The 23,933-nt window shown below is 40.9% G+C and overlaps 1 protein-coding gene across 3 annotated transcripts in view; it reads left to right on the top strand.

The window, feature by feature from the left end:
• Nucleotides 1–23,933, top strand: part of GTPBP1 (GTP-binding protein 1) — an 86,631-nt gene that overhangs the window by 44,872 nt on the left and 17,826 nt on the right. For all 3 annotated transcript variants that reach the window (XM_067773329.1, XM_067773330.1, XM_067773331.1), the window contains 2 exons: nt 4,297–4,675; nt 4,749–4,929. In XM_067773329.1, coding sequence (XP_067629430.1) covers nt 4,435–4,675; nt 4,749–4,929 — 422 coding nt within the window. In that variant the 5' untranslated portion in view covers nt 4,297–4,434. The remainder of the gene's footprint in view (nt 1–4,296; nt 4,676–4,748; nt 4,930–23,933) is intronic.

Here is a 23,933-nt window from a genome sequence, read left to right as displayed (position 1 = left end):
TTTTTCTAAATTTGAAAAATTGTATTTTGTTTTTGGAATAGTAAGTAGAAAATTTTTCAGACAACCTGCCATAGCTGCGCAGATAGATCCATTTCGAAGGGTGCTAAGCCTTCATCATCAGTACGCTTTAGGCATGCTGCGCTAACCATTTAGCTATACAGCGGTGGTTTGTTTGACTGGCAAATTTGCTACTTCTATTCCTTTTTACCAACTATAATTATTCAGTGTTGCGCCATCTGGTGCAAATCACTGATAATGCTGGATTTTTGTTTATTGTCAATTACTTTGTTTGACATTCCCAAGTGCTCATGTTTTATTAAAAATTGTTTTTGTTTTTATCGGTCTATTGATAAATGACTCAAGGTTCCATTCGAGCTCAAGGCCAGAACAATAATTTTTTCTGATGATAATGATTGTTATTTTTTAATCTTTATAAATTTGAAAAATTGTATTTTGTTTTTGGAATAGTAAGTAGAACATTTTTCAGACAACCTGCCATATCTGCGCAGACAGATCCATTTCGAAGGGTGCTAAGCCTTCATCATCACTTCGCTTTAGGCATGCTGCGCTAACCATTTAGCTATAGAGCGGTGGGTTGTTTGACTGGCAAATTTGCTACTTCTATTCCTTTTTGCCAACTATATTTATTCAGTGTTGCGCCATCTGGTGCATATCACTGATAATGCTGGATTTTTGTTTATTGTCAATTACTTTGTTCGACATTCCCAAGTGCTCATGGTTTATTAACAATTGTTTTTGTTTTTATCGGCCTATTGATAAATGATTCAAGGTTCGATTCGAGCTCAAGGCCAGAACAATATTTTTTCTAATGATAATTATTGTTATTTTTTAATTTTTCTAAATTTGAAAGATTGTATTTTGTTTTTGGAATAGTAAGTAGACAATTTTTCAGACAACCTGCCATAGCTGCGCAGACAGATCCATTTCGAAGGGTGCTAAGCCTTCATCATCCTCTCTTTAGGCATGCTGCGCTAACCATTTAGCTATAGAGCGGCGGGTTGTTTGACTGGCAAATTTGCTACTTCTATTCCTTTTTGCCAACTATATTTATTCAGTGTTGCGCCATATGGTGCATATCACTGATAATGCTGGATTTTTGTTTATTGTCAAATACTTTGTTCGACATTCCCAAGTGCTCATGGTTTATTAACAATTGTTTTTGTTTTTATCGGCCTATTGTGAGCTCGAATCGAACCTTGCATCATTTATCAATAGGCCGATAAAAACAAAAACTATTATTAAGTAATAATAATACTAAAAGGTAGAATTAAAATAATTAAAAAAAAATTTTTAAGTTAAACGGTTTTATAGAAAACACTGCTTACATTAAGTAATAATAATACTAATATATAGAAAATAGTAAGGTAGGTCCTAGGTACTAGTCATCACACTCCTCACCAGTCTAGGGCGTTGATCAGAAAAATAAATAAAAGCGTGGGCCGCATCAAATTTCTATTGATAGTCAACCGCTTACATCTTTATAAATGATATTCTCATATTCGCATAAGTACGATCAACTGAACCTTAATTAGGTTATGGTACGCCTCACGTTTTTAGTAATTTCACGCGCCCAACGCTTTTATTTATTTTTCTGACCAACACCCTTGATTGATAAGGAGTGTGATGACTAGTACCTATTACCATTTTCTATCTTTTAGTATTATTATTACTTAAGCTTGAGTTTTCCGTACCGACAAAGAACTAGAAAAAAGATACGAAGCAAATGCTTCTTTTCTCGAAAAAGATATGAAAGGAAATCAAAGCTGGAAAAAACCAAGCCCTTTGAAAATTAAGAGATACGTTTTTTTGTTTGTTTCCTTTTATCAAAAACTAGTTTAAATATACTTGTTTGATTAATAGATGTGTATATAAAATCAAATATGAACAAGGAATTATTCTCTTCAGCACAACATGCTACACCAAAGGCAAGTTTGCAGTCGATACTGCGTTGCATAGGGTGGTCATCAATATGGCGAAAGCCCTGGAACACCAGGAATATGCCCTAGGTGTTTTTCTGGACATAGCCGGATCTCGTCGACAAAAGCAATCATGGACAGTCTCAACTCGATTGAAGCTCATCCAGCTTTAACAAATTGGATCGGCCCATGATAAGCTGCAGAATTATCACATCGCAATGGGGTCTATTCCAGGCAACAAAATCTGTAAACAAAGCAACGCAGCCGGGTGGTGTTCTATCACCAATGCTGTGGACGCTGGTTATAAACCAATTGCTTAGGCGGCATATACAGCCTGATGGATCAGGTTCTTCGGGATGTATATGCCTGGGCATCTGGTGTCGGGTTAACTGCCAACGTGGAAAAAACCGATCTAGTATTATTTATTAGGAAATATAGGTCCCTATTTGGACTAAGCGTAAGCTCGAAAGGGGTAACCGTACCAGAAAAATATATCACAAAGTATCTAGGAGTTATACTATATATGTAGTTTGTTGTCATGGCAGCTCCCTATGGAAAAGAGAGCAAAGAAAGCCTCCGCGGCACTATATGCATGCAAGAGGATACTAGGATGCACGTGGGGCCTATCACCCAAACTTTCTCATTGGGTATTTACGGCAACTGTGAAACCCATTCTTTAATATGGGGTTTTTGTTTGGTGGACAGCCACACAAAGAAGTTCGTATACCAAAAAACTTTAGGGGGTATGCAGAGTATCAATGATTAGCATAACGGGCGCCTTCAACACTTGACCAACAGCAGCATTGCACGCATTGTTTACTATATAGTTTGGCAGCTTAAGTAGAGGTTTTGTTGCGAATAGAGTGGAAGGCAGTGGACTAGGCAGTCGAATGTCATATAATGAAGGAATGGTGTTCGGAGTGTTTTCAAAGTTAAAAAAAAAATGATAACAACTATAATATAAATAAAACTATTGTTTTAATAACAACAAAAACGCCATATATATTCTGTATACATAAATTTATAAGGAGTATCTCACTTTAAAATTTGAATTAAATAATCTAAAGTTTTTTTTTGGAACTGAGTCGAGAACTGTGCGTGTGAATGTGCGAATTTTCACCGATCAGCTGTTAGTTGCGCTACTTGGTAAAATTTACAATGATTGCACGCCATTATTCACATCCCACCTGTAGACCTAATGGCCAAAAATATCGCGTTAGAAACTGCGGTCGGGTCTGCTGTTTACTGTGTCGATCCAGAAATAAGTAGATCCTACAGGCAACAGGTAACAAAGCACCATTAAGGTACTAGCCCGACCATTTCGGGAACGATTAATATGACCACACTAAACCTTCTAGGCCATCCCCCGCCCCCTAGTTCCATAAGGAACTTGGGGTGGTCGCCAGAGCCTCGCCTGCTAAATATTTGTAACAGGATTCCCGTAGGGTGAGATTCACGATTGGGTTGCGGAAGCTTTGAAGCTATATAGCTTTGTATTGCAATTATCAACCCCTTGAATTAACTTCTTCAAGAAGTGTTCTGGAATGCAAAGAAGCATTGGGAAAACTTCGCTCATGCCAGACCAAACATCTGTACTGGGTTGCCGGTTATAAAGGGATAGAAGGTAACGAAAAGGCCGATTACAATAGACGTCCCAATCCGTTTGGGGGAGATTAAAAGACAGGGGCTGCATATGATCCATCAAAAGCGTGGAGCTGCAAAATTTCTAAGATCATGTACAAAGCCTACGATATGAGACTCACAAATGAGGCTCACGATGGGCATACTAACTCGACACTGCCTTCTGGCTTGATATGCTTATAAGTTAGGCCTCGTCAGTAACAACAGGTGAAGGAAATGCGAGCTGCAGGAAGAAACGGTTGAGTCCGTTCTGCAGTTATTGGGGCGGCTGATTTGCCAAATCTCGAGGCAGCAATTAAGCTAGCTTAGAAAACTTCGTATTTGCCAAGAGGATTGAGTTATTCTATAAGTCCTGGTACCTGATTGGGGTTCTTCCGTTTGGTCTTCAAACAAATTCTGGTAACACTATGGAGGTCTTTATTTACCGGACAGTACAATCGGTTAGAACAAAATTGAAGGGAGAAGTACAAGCACGTCGAATTACAAGCATAATAAAATGTGAACTTTCTTTTCGGAACAGTCCTTATATTTTACTGAATGCTTTACTTTTTCTTGCATATTATTCTTAAACTAGTCAACTTAGCTATTATATAACTTTGCAAAAAAATTAATTAATAAATTCTAATCTACTTAAATATGTATAGCTATCTTACGATATTCAAAGTAATACAAGTCGCCAAAAACAGACAATTACCTAAATCTATTTATTTTCTTCCAGATAAACCTTGGAAAATAAAGTGAACAATAAAATCGTAGCAAGGAAATGTATCTGGATGTATTAAACGATCAAAAGTTCTTTAGAAAAAAGTGAAATTGAAATACATCATTAAAATAAGTTATCTTTCTCTGCAAAATTATGTCTGGGGGTAATCCTTTACCACCAGCAGATGGCCACAGTATCGCTGAGTTGATATCAACAAATGATATTGAGGATTTTGAACGTCTTCATAGTCCTAAAGTTGATTATTCGAGTATTTGTGGGAAGAAAGTCTTAGTTAGTCCAACAGAGGATCAATTCGATCTTTTAAAAAAGAGGCTTGAAGAACGTATGATCGGTTGTCGTGGAGAAACAATATATGAAATTGGTATTGGTGAAGGTAACATTCCATTTAAATACGTACATATATTCACATATGAAGTTTGAAATAATGTTGCTTTTATCACACACAGATGGCAGTGATAATGGACTTGATGAGGAAGAGTATCGTGCATCAGTGGCGACATTACAATCTTTAGCTACAACTATTGATGCTGATGTAGTTTTGCTTAGGCAGCGAAAAGTGGAGAAAGGTTTGGCTGGCCAATATTTAGTACGGAAGCATGTTGATACCTCAGATTTTATGGAAATACGGTAAATCAAAAATACTCAAGAAAATTTCAATTTATTTGTACAGTAGTCATTATGAAACGGAGTAACAATTGCAACTTTCTGAAAGTTGCCATCACACATCACGAAAATAGCAGTGTTATTTTTAGCAAATTTTTTTTTTATTTTCGATAGTTTAAGAAAAAACTTTGAATTGTGTATTTGAAATTTTGCAAACCAATCTCAAAAACGTTTTCGAACATTCGATAAGTCGGCATGAAAATTTTGAATTTTTTTGAGTATGTAGTCCATCAAAAGTCTCAAAATTCGCATTTATTCTTAATAATTTTTTCTGAAGGGTATTTTAGAATTTCTTCTATATGAAACAAGCATAGTTTTATTTTATGTATAGAAGAAAATCTGAAACAGCCGGAAAAAAATTGTAAAAAATCAATCCGAATTTTAAGCAAGGCTGCATCAAAAAATATTTTTCCTTTGTTTTGTAATCATATAAGCGTTATCTGTCAAGATATAAAAAAAAAACATTTGCTGATAGAGAAAAACGTTATCCATTGTGAATTCCTACAAGTCTTTCCATTCCTCCATTGTCATGGTTACCTATCAAATAAGCTGTCAGGGAGAATGGCTGTCGCGAATGGAAGAAAGTCTTGCTCGCTGTAAATAAATTGAATTCTTACACAAGAAGCATATAAGAGAGAGCTTGGACTGGTTTATAACGTACTAACGGATATAAATAAAAAAACACTGGTAGATAAACTCAGAAGAAATCATAGAGAACATAAAATAGTAAATAATGAAAATAAAAATAGAAAAGTTAGAAAGTCTTAAGTCGGGTGAAACTTAACATTATATACCCAGCTGTGCACTTGAAACCCTGTTGTTGTTTGCTTTGTGTGTTGTAAGGCTACGCAATTATACATATATGGTTCTATTCTGAACTGATTTCATTCATTTTCAGAGCAAACAGTTGTAGCTATGAAAAAAAATGTTTATGCCAAATGTCATTCGGATTGGGAGATCTTTGTTCGACTTACGGCATTAAAAGTATTTTGGAAAGATTAACAAAAAAAGGGGCGGGTGACGCCCATTTTCAAAATTTGTTTAAGTTTTGTTCTTAGCTCAACTATACCATTACTGGGGTAGAATATCAGTCAAATATAGTTAAATATCATAGAGTTATTATAAACTTTGTTTAGGCTAGACCTTTATGAAAACTGGGCGTGATCCTTGACCCATCTTAATTATCTTCACTCAGTCTATGTATATAATTTGGCAATGTTAGCGTCTCTGCCAAATTTCTATGAAATATCTTAACGGCGGCCACCGTGGTGTGCTGGGTAGCGTGCTCCGCCTATCATACCGTATGCCCTGGGTTCAACTCCCAAAAAAAATTTTAGAAATAAGATTTTTCAATTAGAAGAAAATTTTTCTAAGTGGGGTCGCCCCTCGGCAGTGTTTGGCAAGCACTCCGGATGTATTTCTGCCATGAAAAGCTCTCAGTGAAAACTCATCTGCTTTGCAGATGCCGTTCGGAGTCGGCATAAAACATGTAGGTCCCGTCCGGCCAATTTGTAGGGAAAAGCAAGAGGAGCACGACGCAAATTGGAAGAGAAGCTCGGCCTTAGATCTCTTCGGAGGTTATCGCGCCTTACATTTATTTATTTTATTTATCTTAACGGCTTTTGATTTACGGCTTGTTAAACTTCCAACTTCTTCTAAAATTTTATTTTATTTATTTATTATTACGGCTGTTTAGGCCTAAAACTTATAATACTAAATACAATTCGTTATTACTATAATGTTTCCATTTTATGAAACGTTGAAAATTTCTGCGCGAACGCACACATAACTAAACACGCACGCACCTTCTTTTCTTTTAGTTCGTAATTAATAAAAATTGTAATCTTTGGTTGTATTTAAAAATCTTTTATTTATAAAATTCTATGTTCTCAACACATTAGTTTTATGTTCTCAGCATTTGGTTTTATGTTCTAACACTTTTGTTCTCGTCTTACTTATTTGCTGGCTCTATTCAAACTGAAACTGGCCTTCGCTTGTTGCGAAGCGATTAAATTCAATGATGGAGTCGAATAACGGGCGATCCGACCAATCAGAATCGGCCACGTCATTCGACTCCTTGCACAAAATTGCATGGTTGCATCTATGCTTGACGCATTGATTAGTGCTATTTGGGGATGCCAGCCTTTTGCTAATTTAGTTTAAGTTTAATATTTTGCTGACACTACATCATCCCCCTTAGGAAAAGAAGAATTTGGAGAGGTGATCAATCTTGACTTCTGCTTCTTTGCAAAATATGGTCGGATGAGTGTATGCCCGACGATTGGAATCTAAGTGTTCTTTTCCGAGCCCACAAGAAAGGGACTACTGCAAACTGCGCCAACTATCGCGGACGATACAGTCGTGTTTATTTTTGCTCCGTATTTATGTGTATTTTTATAGCTTTCATGAAAATGAAATGGTATATTAACTTCGTCACGAATCTCAAATTTGTAAGTCCTTAAAAGAAAATAAATATACCCACCATTAAGTATACCGAAATTATCAGGATGAAGAGCTAAGTTGTCCCTCTGTCTGTTTGTATGCAAACAAAAACTCTATTTTTTGAGATACCATGATAAAATTTGGTCAACGGGTACATTTAGGTGTCTGATTAGACATTTGTCGGAACCGGCCGCATCGGACCACTATAGCATATATCCGCCATACAACCGATTTTTCAGAAAAGGGGATTTTTGTCATATCTTCCTCAATTTATCAGATTGAAGCTTCACCATATCGCACCCGCGCTTCCCAAGGCAGTCGGTTCTATGTACCGGAGCGACTCGGGATTTTTCCCGACCAAGGACTGTCGTCTCAGTGGGACTCCATATAATTTGTTTCGTCCCTCCCACAAATTGTCATCTTCCCAGCAGCTCCTTGCAGCAGGACTGCTACATATTCTCTTACTCCGGGAAGGTATCGAACCCAATCCGGTTCCGTCTCCTGACCCCGGTCCTGAGAAATGGTTTTGCTGCAATTGCCAGAAAAGAATCTTTTTAGGACGGTCATACTCTGTTCAGTGTGTCTCGTGCAAGGGATGGTTGCATCGGACAGGTTGTTCTGGGCTTGATCCCAAAACCCGACGTCCACGTAACTTTTATAAATCTTTTGTGGCTCCTTGCTGCTCACGCCCAAGGGCGTCCCGGAGTCTACGCCTAAGCGCCCCCCACTACCTTCCAGCAGCCTCGCTGCTCAGCAATCCACAACAAGTACCCGCTGCTGCTCGCGCCCCACGGCGCCAACAACTCAAACAGCTGATACCACTCATAACTACTACCTTCGTAGTAGAGCTGGTAGCAATGCTGAGCATCAGCCCCTGCCCCCGTCTTCTTCTCCCCCCTCTTTTCTGGCAGCAATCGTACAGGTCAGGGAAACAGACTCTTAGTCCCTACCTCCGTTTGCACCGTCTGCCAGCACAGAATATATAGGTTTGCGACATCCGCTCAAAGCAGCTCCTGCCTTGGGTGGTGCCACTTTCCTAGATGTTCTCATCTCCGCGACGGCAACCCCTCGACGGGTTTCATCGCGCCATGTTGCCAGGTCGCATACCCAAATCATCCGGGCACCCCAATGCTTGCCCAAGGGCGCCCAGTCGCAAGGCCACAACAGCAACTGCGTCCTGGCCTTCCACAACCTAGGCGTAGTCACCCGTCACTTACCCCTAGAGTGGCGGCGTCACCCCTCATGCACTTCAGAATTCTGCAGTTAAACTGTAATGGACTAACTGGGAAGATTACGGAGATAGTCGATTTCATGAAGCGGGACAACATCCGCATTGCGGCGATTCAAGAGACTAAACTCACAGCAAGATCTGCATTGCAGACCTGCTCTGGGTATAATGTCCACAGGAAAGACCGCGAGAGCGGAAATGGAGGCGGCCTCGCGTTTATTATACACCACTCTGTGCAATATTATATATTTGATCCTGGCATCAACCGCAGGGACAATGTCTTAGAACGTCAAGGCCTATCTGTTCGGTCAGGCGATGCAAATCTAGAAATCATCAACATCTACATCCCTCCTGTCACCTGTTGCCCCAGTGGATACCGCCCTAATATCGAGGCCTTACTCACTGGCAACAATCGCATTATCTTAGGCGATTTCAATGCCCATCACGACCTATGGCATTCAAACTTGCGGGCGGACAGTAGGGGTGAGATGTTGGCGGATCAAATAGAAGAAACGACGTTCTGCACAATAAACGGAGACGCCCCCACACGTATGGTAGGAAGCTGTCATAGCTCGCCAGATATCTCAATCGTGAGCGCAGAACTCGTAGACTGCGTCAACTGGCAGCCGATGGTAACATTGGCATCCGACCACCTGCCCATACTTATTTCGTTCGAGCGTACCGCCGACTTCATCGTCACCGAAAAACGCACTTTCATAAACTTCAAAAAAGGAAAGTGGGAAGAATATAAATCTGCAACAGACAGCAGCTTTGCTGCCCTCCCTATTCCGACTGATGCCCGCCACGGGGAGCGTGCCTTACGTAAGGTCATTGAATCCGCCTCGGCACATTTCATTCCCGCCGGGAGAATTTTCGAAATCCGGCCCCACTTCCCGGCGGAGGCCGCGAGCTTAGCGAGGGAACGCGACCTTATAAGACAGCTTGATCCAGGCGACCCCCAAATAAGGGATATAAACCAACGCATCAGATTGCTTGTGGACGAACACAAGAGGGCGAAATGGGAAGAGCACCTAAGAGGTTGTAACCTCTCTACCGGTGTAGGTAAACTTTGGTCCACCGTAAGGTCCCTATCGAATCCGACTAAGCACAAAGACAAAGTTTCCATCGCCTTTGGCGATAAGGTGCTGTCGGATGCGAAAAAATGCGCTTTCTGCCGACAATATATAATGCATCCTACGGTTGACAAAGATAGACGAAGAGCCAATAGACACGCACATAAACACAAATTCAGCGCGTCACCAATCACCATCACCGCTAGAGAGGTAGAGGACGCCATTGGTCGCGCTAAACCATCCAAAGCAGTGGGCCCAGACGGCATAGCCATGCCGATGCTTAAAAACCTAGGGAAAGAGGGTTTCAAATATTTAGCGCATGTCTTCAACCTGTCTCTTTCCACCTTTGTCATACCCGAGAAATGGAAAATGGCCAAGGTGGTCCCGCTACTAAAGCCTGGGAAACCAGCTAACATAGGTGAGTCATATCGTTTGATATCTCTCCTATCGCCAGTGGCAAAGACGCTTGAAGCCATTTTGCTCCCTTATTTCCAAGCACGTTTGCAGCTAGCCCCTCATCAGCATGGCTTCAGAAAACTCCATAGCACTACCTCCGCGCTAAATGTCATTGGCACCCAGATAAATTGCGGTTTGAATCAATACCCCCACCATAGAACAGTACTCGTAGCGCTAGACCTATCAAAAGCCTTTGATACGGTCAACCATGGCTCGCTACTGCAAGACCTGGAAGGGTCTACCCTTCCCCCATGTCTTAAAAGGTGGACCGCAAATTATCTGGGTGGTCGGCAGGCATCGGTGCAATTCAGAAACGAAACATCAAAACCAAGGAGAATTAAACAAGGGGTGCCACAGGGTGGTGCCGTATCCCCACTTTTGTTTAATTTCTACATATCCAAGCTACCTTTACCACCGGAAGGAGTCACAATCGTTTCCTACGCCGATGACTGCACAATAATGGCCACAGGCCCAGGTCCAGAGATCGATGAGCTATGCAATAAAATAAACGGCTATCTCCCTGATCTCTCCAGTTTTTTCGCCTCGCGAAACCTGGCATTGTCACCGACTAAATCTTCCGCGACCTTATTTACAACATGGACTCCCCAAATGTCGACCATATTGAACATCCACGTCGATGGCACTACGCTACCGACTGTCCTACACCCCAAAATCTTGGGTGTGACGTTTGATCAGGATCTACATTTTGGTGCGCACGCAACCGCAATTGTTCCGAGAATTCAGAGCCGTAATAAAATCCTCAAATCCCTTGCTGGCAGTACCTGGGGAAAAGATAAAGAAACGCTCATGACCACATACAAAGCAATTAGCCAGCCGATTACGTGCTACGCGTCACCCATATGGTCGCCAAGCCTAAAAACTACCCACTGGAAGAAACTACAGGCCTGCCAAAATACTGCTCTCAGAATCGCCACGGGCTGTCTTCTTATGTCCCCAGAACACCATCTGCATAATGAGGCGAGAATACTCACACCAAAACTTTCGTAAAACTAGTCAGCCCTCCGTACAAAGCGGCCATTCGGAGGAAGATATGAACTACAGCCGCCTTTACATTCGGGACAGAACGTCCTCAATGAAATTCCTCATCGACACGGGCGCCGAAGTTTCGGTCGTACCCAAACGTCACGGTGAGAGTATGCAACCAAACGCAATGAAATTGGTTGCTGCGAACAATACTACAATTAATACATTCGGCAAACGACAGATAATATTAGATCTCGGCCTACGACTGCCATTTAAGTGGTGTTTCATATTCGCCGACGTTGTGCATCCTATAATAGGTGCGGATTTCCTAAGACACTACGACGTGTTGGTGGATTTAAAAAACAAAGTTATCATCGATCAAGCAACGCGTACTCGGGCGCTTTGCCAAATCATACTGCCGCCACATAGTGTACTCTCTTTAAATGGAGCTAATCCCTATCATGCGATCTTATCACGTTATCCTGATCTTATTAATGACTTGCCCAAGGCCAATATACCCACGACAGCAGTCCAACACTATATAGAAACACGAAGGGCACCGGTAGCGCAAAGGGTGCGACGATTTTCTCCTGAAAAACTGGAATGCGCGAAGAAAGAGTTTGAGTACCTAATCGAACGCGGGATTTGTCAGCGCTCAAGTAGTCAATGGGCGAGCCCGTTGCACATGCTGCAGAAATCAAACGGGATGTAGCGGCCTTGCGGCGATTATAGGAGATTGAACGCGAAAACAGTGCCAGATAGCTATCCAATTCAACATATACAGGACTTAGGTGGTAAGTTGTTCGGGAAAATTGTTTTTTCGGTAATAGATTGCAAGAAGGCATACCACCAGATCCCAGTGCACCCGGCAGACGTGCCAAAGACAGCTATTCTAACGCCGTTCGGACCATTTGAGTTTAAATATATAACTTTCGGGTTAAGGAATGCTGTCCAAACGTTCCAACGCTACATTTACGAAACAGTAAAAGGTTTATCCTTTGTATTTCCATACCTAGATGATGTACTCGTAGCTTCCACGTCGCCAGAGGAACATGCAGAGCATCTCAAACAGCTTTTTGATCGTTACCGCGAGAGGGGGTTAGTTATCAACGGCGAAAAATGTCAACTGGGTTTAGAAAAATTGGAGTTTTTAGGACACTTAGTGTCAGCGGATGGTGTCAGACCACTGCCACAGAAGGTCAAAGGTATTCTACAGTGCAAAAAGCCGAAGGAAGTGCACGAGTTGAGAAGGTTTCTGGAACAGTAAATTTTTATAGGCGATTTTTGCCCCATGCTGCGGCCACCGAGGCACCTTTACAGAAATTAATGGAACCATGTAAGAAAAGAGATAAAACCGAGATCTGTTGGACGAGAGAAACAACAGAAGCGTTCGAGAGACTGAAACAACAATTGGCAGAAGCGGCCCTTCTTGCATTCCCCATGAAAGATGTCACAATAGCTTTATGCCCCTATTACGGTATACAACTCAACTTAGTTGGGTTGTAATTAAAACAACTCAACATTCAGACAACTCAACTCCTGTTTGGTATTACGAATTACAACTTATTTCAGTTGAAATTGAATTGAGTTGCCAACTTCAGAAAGTGATGATTTGACATAAATAAACAGCTGATCAATTTGTGGCAGAAATTTAAGCATTTTCAAATGTGATTTTTTTATTAATATTATATGAAATCTATTTTATAATGACAAAAATGTGGTGACTGGCATGTCGCGAATACGGAAAACATTCGCGTGATCATTCCAATCCCTTGGAACTACCAAGCACCAAGTAAGAAAATGTTTAAGTGACAAATAATGAGTTTCATATGAAGTTATTTTGCAGATTTGAAAGGAAGCATTTTACTCAGTACTAAACAAAATTAAGGACCATTTCCGCATACGCGTTCGTATTTTAAAATTATGATTTTGGTGTTGGACTGGTTTTAGATATTATTGAGGAGCGTATTTGTGCGAAGTAGATTAAAACCCAAACAGAAAAGATTGTATTTTACTCAAATATGATTACCAGGAGTAGTGATAGGTATCAATAGGACTCGCATAATTTCACCTATTTTGACTGCATCCGAACTGCGGCCAGCCTCGTCCAACTATGGAATGTCGCTACATAAAGTCAAAAAGTTATTCAATGTAATTCGTTTAAACGTTGTGTACAAAATTGGTGATTATTGTTTGATTAAAAAAGGTTTAAATACCGGCTTTAAATTTTTTGCTTTTTTTTTGGTAACGTTTTATAAGCCCGTGCACCATCTAACTCTTATCAAAGGTGGTATCAAAAGTAGGGGTTTCCATCTCCGTTTTTAGGATTCGAAAGCGGAAATTAAAAATTTTATTTCCTTCGAAAGATATTTACAAAAACCCACAAAATGGCCCAAGAGGGTCCGAAATATGAGGCCCGTTTCACAGTTTATTTGCACAGAACATCTTTCTGCGTTGGCGGCCTTTGGCCGCGATTTGTAAAAATAACTCTGGTTGGGTCCAACACCTTTCTGCATTACTGTGTACAAAAAATCTGGCAAAATACAACAACAAAATGAAAAGGCAGAAAATAAAAATTTTAACTCGTTCAAAAGATATTAAACAAAAACCGAAAAAAGACAACAACATTACAACAACCACATGAAAATCGCCAACTTCAACGGCAAATATCTCCGGACAGAGATAAAATGTATCTTTTCCACCGGATTATTGTTCTCGGGATTAATACGCGTGTTTTGACACCTCTCTCAATATTTTTGGACGCGTATTACCAGTGTCATGCTGTCGCAAAGAATTACAATTTTTGTTTTCGGATTCTTAAATCGGAGGTCGAAACGTGTCTTTTGATAACAACTTTGAACATTTTTGTTAAAAATTAGGTGGTGAACCGTCTTCTAAAACGTAAAATTTTTTCAAAACAACTGCAAAATTGCATGAGACAACTGCTAGTAAGCAGTTGTAAAATTTTGACGTCTTTGACAACTACACCAACACAAGGTTGTAAACGGCAATGCCACAAAAAGTTGTAAGACTAGACAACTCAACCGAAATTTTTTTTGACAGGTTGAGTTGTAATCTGTAATACGAAATTGCGAAATTTCAACCCAACCAGAGTTGAGTTGTAAACGGTAATAGGGGCATTAATGACTGACGCCTCCGACGTCGCAGTCGGTACCGTGCTACAGCAATTAGTTAAGGATAAGTGGATGCCATTAGGGTTTTTCTCACAGAAGTTTACCCCAACAGAACAACGCTATAGCGAATATGATCGTGAACTAACAGCAATTTACAAGGCAATACGGCATTTCCGTTATCATTTAGAGGGAACAGCTTTCATTATTTCCACGGATCACAAACCGTTGGCACATGCATTGGAACAGAAGTGGGAGAAACTTTCACCACAGCAGACACGACAGCTTAATTTCATTAGTCAGTTTTCTTCGGACATACGACACATCAACGGCGCGGATAATATTGAAGCCGATATGCTCTCAGTGGTCGAGACCTTTTCGCTACCGACGCCAGTAGATATACAACAATTGCATGACGAGCAAACAAAATGTAACGAACTTAAAGGATTACTTGATGGCAAACAAACCTCGTTGCAGTTAGTGGAACACCGACATCAACCGGGCATCGTAATAATTTGTGACAAATCAACCGGCACACTGCGACCATACGTGCCAAAAGTGTTACGACAAGTGATATTTAATGCTTGTCATGGTTTGGCCCACCCAGGGGCGAAACCAACTATTAAATTGATAACGAAAAGATATGTATGGAAGAGAATGGGTTCGGACATACGTAGTTGGGTACGCAGTTGCCCAGCGTGTCAACGATGCAAACTCTCACGGCACACGAAAGCATAGCTAGAACAATTCGCAGTTCCAAAAGGAAGATTTGAGCATGTCAACGTGGACATAGCTGGTTCCTTCACTCCGTCAAGAGGTTTAACTTACTGTCTCACATGTGTGGACCGGTTTTCAAGGTGGTTGGAAGTGATTCCTTTGACGGACATGACAGCGGAGACGGTTGCCAGAAACTTTCTCAATGGTTGGATAAGCCGGTTCGGTACACCGAAGTTTATTACCACAGATCAGGGACGCCAATGTGAAAGCGCTTTGTTTAGGGAGTTGGTCAAACTTTTAGGAGTCAAGCATATACTTACCACCAGCTACCATCCACAAGCAAACGGTATGGTGGAAAGATGGCACCGAGTTGTAAAGGCAGCCCTTAGATGTCATGCAGCGGATGCAAACTGGGTGGAAGTCCTGCCTCTCGTCCTTCTGGGGTTAAGAACAGCTGGAAGAATTGGGAGTATCAGTGGCAGAGATGATTTATGGCCAACGTATTCGGCTTCCTAGTGACATAATGGACTCGGAGGAGGGTCCCGTGGACCAACATACGTCAAACAAATGTCACAGCATGGTAAACCTGCGGTATTTGTTCCCAAGGATCTACGATTTGTAGTCATGTTTTTCTACGCGACGATACAATTAAAAAGCCGTTGAAAGCACCTTACGACGGGCCATATCTGGTTGTTAACAGATACCCCAAGACATACACGATAATGATTGGTTCGAGCCGGTAACCGTATCCATCGATAGACTTAAACCAGCTTATTTAGCTAGAGATGAATTAGCAGCAATAACACAAGCCACAAGTATTGATGCCAGCAAATCGGGGGATTTTCTGGAAAGGGGGTGGTGTAGTGACTACCCAAATCGAACCCTGCCGCAATATGTGGCAACATCATAGAACAGCTGAGTTTTAGCAACTTCAGCCAACGTCTAGTAAGACTTTGAATTTCAACGCATATATAATTTTGGGAATTTTCCTTTTGAAGATAACACATTGTTCTTTTTAGTTTAAGTTTCAGTTTTATTGAATTAAATATTATAGAATAAACATTAGAATTCTATATATGTATGTATAGCTCAGATAAGAAGCTTTTCGTCATTACTCCCCATTTTAACAGCTATAGGCTTCAAATTTCACCAAATTCTTACGTATAGCGCATTCATTGTTGTCTGAAAAAATTATATAGATCGGTGGTATATACATATAGTATATATCTCATCTAACCGATTGTTCAGATAAGAAACTTTTCGCAATTTCCGCCCATTTTTAACAGCTAGAAGCTTAAAATTTCACCGAATGCTTACGTATAGAGCATTCATTGTTATCTGAAAAATTCGAAGAGATCGGTCGTATATATAGCATATGTGTTCTGCAACCGATTGTTCAGATAAGAAAGTTTTCGCAATTTCTACACCATTTGAAGCTTCAAGTTTCACCAAATGATTACGCATATAGCATATATTATTGTCTAAAAAATCATAGAGATCGGTGGTATATATATTATTTACCCCATTTAAACCTTCATTTCTGCCCCCTTTTTAAAGGCTAAAAGCTTCAAATTTCATCAAATACTTACGTTTACGTTATATATTGTTGAGATAAGTGAGTCATTGTCATAGCTATTTCATGCAGACCACAAAAAACGTGAAAACTTGCGTCCTCACACAAAGTACCTACCTATTTTTATACCTTTCATGAAAATGAAATGGTATATTAACGTCGTCACGAAAATCAAAACTGTAAGTCCTTAAAGGAAAATAGATAGACCCACCATTAAGTATACCGAAATTATCAGGATGAAGAGCTGAGTTGATTTAGTCATGTCCGTCTGTCTGTTTGTATGCTAGTCCCTCAATTGTTGAGATATCTTGAAAAAATTTGGTGAGCGGGTGTATTTAGTTGTCCGATTAGACAGTTGTCGTAACCGGCCGGATCGGACCACTATAGCATATATCCTCCATACAACCGGTTTTTCAGAAAAAGAGGATTTTTGTCATATCTTCCTCAATTTATCAGATTGAAGCTTCAAACTTCACCATATGCTTTCGTATATTGCACCGTAAACACGGTAACTTGAGTAAATTTTGAGGTATTTTAATAAAACTTGGTATGCAAGTTCCTGGGCACTCCTCTCAGATCGCTATCTAAAATGAACGAAATCGGACTATAACCACGCCCACTTTTTCTATATCGTAAATTTGGAAAAACCGAAAAAGTGCGATAGTTCATTATCAAAGACGGATAAAGCTATGAAACTTGGTAGGTGGGTTGACCTTATGATGCAGAATAGAAAATTAGTAAAATTTGGGCAATGGGCTTGGCAGCGCCTACTTTTAAAAGAAGGTAATTTAAAAGTTGTGCAAACTGTAATTTGGCAGCTGAGTATGTAATGTTCGGTTGCACCCGAACTTAGCCTTCCTTACATGTTTTATATTATATTTATCTTAAAAATCGCTTATGTATATCTGTTCACTACATATTTCATATTGTCACGGATATTAGCATCACTAAATTATCCCATCACTAAGGCGATGCTAAGGCCATGCCAAGCAGTATTTACGTTAATAATTAAATCAAGTATACACATATATAAGGCAGCCCAGAGAGATGTCACACACAGATGCATTTACTTATATGCCTATGTGCGCGCGAGAGACTGTAAACTACAAACATTCACATCAATAATTCAATCTTTATGTATCTACATAAACGAATAAATAATTGCGTCTACACATATGTACGTATACGAGCAGCGGAGCGGCAATGCACAAACACATGCATATATCTTATCTGAGTTGTCACAAGAGAGAGCAATAATTTGTGCACGTAGTTGTGGCTGGCGATTTTGTAGCCGAAACAACTAGTAAGTTCTGGAAATCGAAGAGCCTAGAAGTATGCAGCGTAAACTATAAAAGCGGGGCAAGCGAGTAAGAAGTAATTCAGTTTGATTTGAGTTGTCAAGCAGTTTGATTAAGACGATATCTAGCGAGCAATAGCAGTGTTATTCTGAATAGTAGAGTTTCATTGAGCTATCAATCAGTGTGGTTATTAAGCAAGCTATTCGTTGCACAGTTTGTTATTGTGAAGTACTTTAATAAAGGCCATTTTGCATTATTACAAATTGGAGTTATTTATTCAACAGTTTAGTGATTCGAACTTAGCATGGGATTGCAAATAAGAGGATCTGCAAGCAAATTCGTTACAATTGGTGTCAGAAGAGGAATTGTTGAATAAATTCTAGGGGACAACAAGGACATGGCAAAGTTAAGTGAATTGAAGATCCCGCAACTGAAGAAGGAGTTGGAGAGCCGTGGATTGAATACAAGCGGCGTTAAACTCGAACTTCAGGCACGGCTACGAGAAGCAATGGAAGCAGAAGGAATTGATGTAGAAGAGCATGTCTTTCATCTTGATGGCGAGGAGACAACAAAAATTGAAGAGAAAAATGAAACACCGCAGACAATGGCGAACACAGACCTGAACATGATATTGGCTGCAATATCGGCACAAATGTCCGAAATGTCATCACAAATATCTACCAACATGTCATCACAATTGGAAGAACAGAAGACACATATTGCAGAAATGTCGTCAGAAATAACATCAAAGATTGAAGCACAAGAAACACGTATAACAGAAATGTCATCACAAATATCGACAAATATGTCATCACAGCTGGAAGAACAAAAGACATATATGGCAACCCAACTGAAAGAACAAGAGACACGCATAACAGTACAACTAGAAGCACAAGAGGCGCGTATATCATCAAAACTCGAAGCGCGCATGGACGAAAAAATCATGCAGTTTGAAGAAAAATTCGAGGCAGAGGTGGATGCGTTGAGAGGTCGTATACAGGAATTGCAACTTAATCGGCCGGCTGCTTCAGCGAGTAATACAAAGGTAAAAACTCCATCTTTTGACGGTTCTGTTCCTTTCCAGGTCTTCAAGCTTCAGTTTGAGAAGACCGCAGCAGTGAACAACTGGAATGCGGAAGATAAAGTTGCTGCATTGTTCGTGGCATTGAAGCGGCCAGCAGCGGAAATCCTACAGACGATTCCCGAAGGAGAGCGGAACAATTATGAAGCATTGATGGCTGCTGTAGAACGACGTTATGGAAGCGAGCATAGAAAACAGATATTCCAAATTGAGTTGCAAAACCGCTACCAAAAAGCAAATGAGACATTGCAGGAGTTTGCTTCAGATGTTGAAAGGTTGGCTCATCTCGCAAATGCGGACGCACCCGTGGAATACACCGAGAGGGTAAAAATCCAGAGTTTTATAAATGGCATACGAGACATGGAAACGAAGCGAGCTACATACGCGAACCCAAAACTGACATTTGCTGAAACGGTATCACATGCATTGACCCAGGAAACTGCCTCCCTATTAAGTAAACCAGCATATAAGGCTCATCGTGTAGAAGTAGAAAGGCCAGAATGGGTAGACACAATTTTAGAAGCACTGAAGGGATCACAACAGAAAAATGCCGGAGTTATTAAATGTTTCAAGTGCGGCAACCCAGGTCATATTGCACGACATTGCAGCATCGGTCCCAATAGCTCCAACAATGTGGGTGGCCGTAAACGCAGAGCTGAAGGAGATGAGCAAATCTCCAAGTCCACTCAATCGTTAAACTAAAGCGAGTCAGCCGCAAGGGGCGACAGCTGGCTCCCTCAATTGAATGCCCCATAATCTCTATCTCACAAATTGGAAGAAGGTCAAACAATCTTACTGTCGGAGGACATGTGGATGGAAAGGAACGTTTACTGACTGTAGATACGGGTGCATCTCATTCCATCATTCGAGCGGATTTAGTCAACAAGAAGATAACACCATTGCATGGAGCAAGATTGCGTCAGCCACTGGAGAAGACAGCACGGTTCTAGGAGAAGTATCATGTGAAGTCGCAATTGGGAACGTCACGGTAGTACACAATTTTATAGTGGCAGAGATTGTTGATGAAATCATAATTGGAGTGGACTTCTTAATCGACCAGGGCATCAAGATCGACATGCAAAGCAAGACGATGCGATATAAGAACATGGATGTACCACTTAATTTCGGCTACGAGAGAGGCTACAGCAGTAAACGAGTGCTGGTGGAAGAGAGTCAGCGAATACCACCAAAATCCGAAGCAGTCATCTGGGCAAAGGTTGATGGAGATTGTGGGACAAACAAATTGTGGGTTGTCGAAGCAGCAAACAAATCAGCACTGAACATACTTGTAGGAAAAACCCTGGCTATGACAAAACAAGATGGACGTGTTCCGGTAAGAGTACTCAATGAGTTCAATTCACCACTCAAACTGACTAAAGGAGCTATTTTGGGAAGATGCCAAGAGGCTGAAGTAGTTATTAACTGTGAACAGCTCCAGGAACACGTTTCAGCTAGTAATACTAATCTTTCAAATGACATCACGGCATGGACGCAGGGGCTAGAGGAAGCATATCAGAGTAAAGCAAAACAACTGCTCCTAAAGTACGCGAACATATTTGACCAGGATGGTTCTAAACCAGGCCGCACCAACGTTGTGAAACATCAAATTGACACTGGAGATGCGAGGCCGATCCGTCAAGCTCCACGTAGTGTTCCACTGGCGAGGCGGCAAGTTGTGAGTCAAATTATACAAGAAATGAGCGACAGCGGCGTCATCGAACCATCAGCTAGTCCCTGGAGCTCACCGGTAGTACTTGTAAAGAAGAAGGATGGAAAAATGAGTGGCGTGACTACCGGAAGTTGAATGACGTTACGAAAAAGGATAGCTACCCATTGCCAAGAATTGACGACACTCTGGACTCGCTCTCTGGTACGAAATGGTTTTCCACACGACTTGAAAAGCGGCTACTGGCAAGTGGAGGTAAAGGAGGAAGACAAAGAGAAAACAGCCTTCAGCGTCGGAGATGGTCTTTGGCAATTTACAGTAATGCCCTTTGGACTATGTAATGCACCAGCTACTTTCGAGAGACTCATGGATCAGGTATTGAAAGGACTACATTGGAAAACATGCTTGGTGTACCTGGACGACATCATCGTATTGGGCAAGAATTTCGATGAACATCTTAAGAAGTTGGAGGAAGTTTTCCAAAGAATAGCTGGCGCTGGTCTGAAGTTAAGTCCCAAAAAGTGTACGCTGTTTAAAAAGGAAGTAAATTATTTGGGTCACAAGGTAACGACAGAGGGCATCTGCACTGCGAACGAAAAGATAGAGGCTGTAAAGGATTGGCCAAGACCACAGAACCTACATGAATTAAGAAGTTTCCTTGGGCTGTGCACATATTACCGCCGATTTGTACAATGGATCGAGCGACTACAAAGCTATGACTTTTCCATTGAGCATCGAAAAGGTAGTACCCATGGAAATGCCGATGCAATGTCACGAAGACCATGTAGTTTGGAATGCAAGCACTGTTCAAAAGCCGAGGCTAAAGAAGACATTATAGATGTCCGGCTAATGACTATAACATGTACAGATGAATGGGACAAGGAACAGCTAAGAAAGTGCCAGCTAGAAGATGCAGATCTGTCACGTGTTATGCAAGGGCTCGAACGAAATGAAAGACCAAACAGAGAAGAGATGTCAGCAGAGAGTCCCATTGCGAAGTCATATTGGGCACAGTGGAACAGTTTAGAATTGATATCCGGTTGCCTTCATCGAGTATGGGAGAGTGAGGATGGTAAATACAAGAATAAACTGATAGTTGTTCCCAGAAAGAGGATTCCTGATGTGCTCAGCGAGCTGCATAATGGTCCAAGCGGAGGTCATCTTGGAATCACGAAGACGCTCGAGAAGATTAAACAGAGATTCTATTGGGTTGGTTGCCGTCAGTCGGTCACTGAGTGGATTGCAAACTGCGAGGTTTGCAGCAGAGCGAAAGGGCCCAGAACACGAAGTCATGGCCAGATGAAGCAATATAACTTAGGTGCGCCATTTGAAAGGATCGCTATGGATGTCGCCGGTCCATTTCCTACTAGCAACGGCGGAAACAAATATGTACTGGTAGTTATGGATTATTTCAGCAAATGGCCAGAGGTATACCCAATCCCAAATCAAGAAGCGGAAACGGTAGCAGAAGTGTTTATAAACAATTGGGTTGCAAGGTATGGTGTACCAATGGAGTTACATTCTGACCAAGGCAAGAATTTCGAATCAGCTGTGTTCCAGGAAATGTGTAAGTCATTGGGCATTCGAAAAACACGGACAACTGCATTGCATCCTCAATCCGATGGTATGGTAGAACAATTCAAAGAACATTGGAGGAGCACTTAAGGAAAGTAGTGGACAAGTACCATAAAGAATGGGATACCCGCATACCATTATTCTTGATGGCTTACCGATCAGCAGTGCATGAGACAACGGGCCAAACCCCTGCAAAAGTAATTTTTGGCAATGACCTTAGACTGCCAGCTGATTTGAAGTTTGGGATAGATGCCAATGCGGAGAGAAATGTCAGGAAATCCACTAGTGATTTGGAAGAAGAGCTAAGAGAAATACATGATCTGATAAGGCAACGAACAAAGATTATGAGTGACAAGATGAAAGCCAGATATGATAAAGCAATTAATTCAGAAGGTTTTCAGGAAGGAGATTTGGTGCTGTTATACAACCCACAACGTAAAAAAGGTTTGTCCCCGAAATTGCAGTGTAATTGGGAAGGCCCATACAAAGTTGTAAAACGGATCAACGATGTAGTGTACCGCATACAGACCATCGGTAAACCACGAACCAAAATGAAGGTGGTCCATTTGGAAAGGCTAGCAACGTTTAGATCGAGAGATTTGTCTGATCGGGACGATCAGACTTAGGTGGAGGGCAGTGTCACGGATATTAGCATCACTAAATTATCCCATCACTAAGGCGATGCTAAGGCCATGCCAAGCAGTATTTACGTTAATAATAAAATCAAGTATACACATATATAAGGCAGCCCAGAGAGATGTCACACACAGATGCATTTACTTATATGCCTATGTGCGCGCGAGAGACTGTAAACTACAAACATTCACATCAATAATTCAATCTTTATGTATCTACATAAACGAATAAATAATTGCGTCTACACATATGTACGTATACGAGCAGCGGAGCGGCAATGCACAAACACATGCATATATCTTATCTGAGTTGTCACAAGAGAGAGCAATAATTTGTGCACGTAGTTGTGGCTGGCGATTTTGTAGCCGAAACAACTAGTAAGTTCTGGAAATCGAAGAGCCTAGAAGTATGCAGCGTAAACTATAAAAGCGGGGCAAGCGAGTAAGAAGTAATTCAGTTTGATTTGAGTTGTCAAGCAGTTTGATTAAGACGATATCTAGCGAGCAATAGCAGTGTTATTTTGAATAGTAGAGTTTCATTGAGCTATCAATCAGTGTGGTTGTTAAGCAAGCTATTCGTTGCACAGTTTGTTATTGTGAAGTACTTTAATAAAGGCCATTTTGCATTATTACAAATTGGAGTTATTTATTCAACAGTTTAGTGATTCGAACTTAGCAGAGGATTGCAAATAAGAGGATTTGCAAGCAAATTCGTTACAATATTGTGGCGAATAGTAGCATCATTAAGCTGTTAGTAAATAAAGGCACAACAACAATAAAGCCAGCTGCCACTCTTGTGTACACGAACACATCAATTTAATCATCATTTATACACATACATAGAAGGCGGCGAAGAGATATCTCACACACACACATGTAGTAGTCAGCCGAAGTAGTTACTCACATATACACACGCATATGGCAGTAGAAAACATAAACTACAAATATACATGTATATAGATGGTAACCAAGCAGGAGATACAAAAGTGCTAGAAAGTGAAACGTCTATACCTTAGTAGAAATATGCGGACGAAGCAACGGAGAGTATAAAAGCAGCGCAAGCGGAGTAATCAGTAGTCAGTTTTGATTTAAATACGCTATTGATTGTG

This window comes from Eurosta solidaginis, chromosome 3 (assembly GCF_040869045.1).
Source record: "Eurosta solidaginis isolate ZX-2024a chromosome 3, ASM4086904v1, whole genome shotgun sequence".
Taxonomy (NCBI): Eukaryota; Metazoa; Arthropoda; class Insecta; order Diptera; family Tephritidae; genus Eurosta; species Eurosta solidaginis.
Note: the sequence above shows the minus strand (reverse complement) of the source record. Positions and strands in the feature narration are given on the sequence as shown.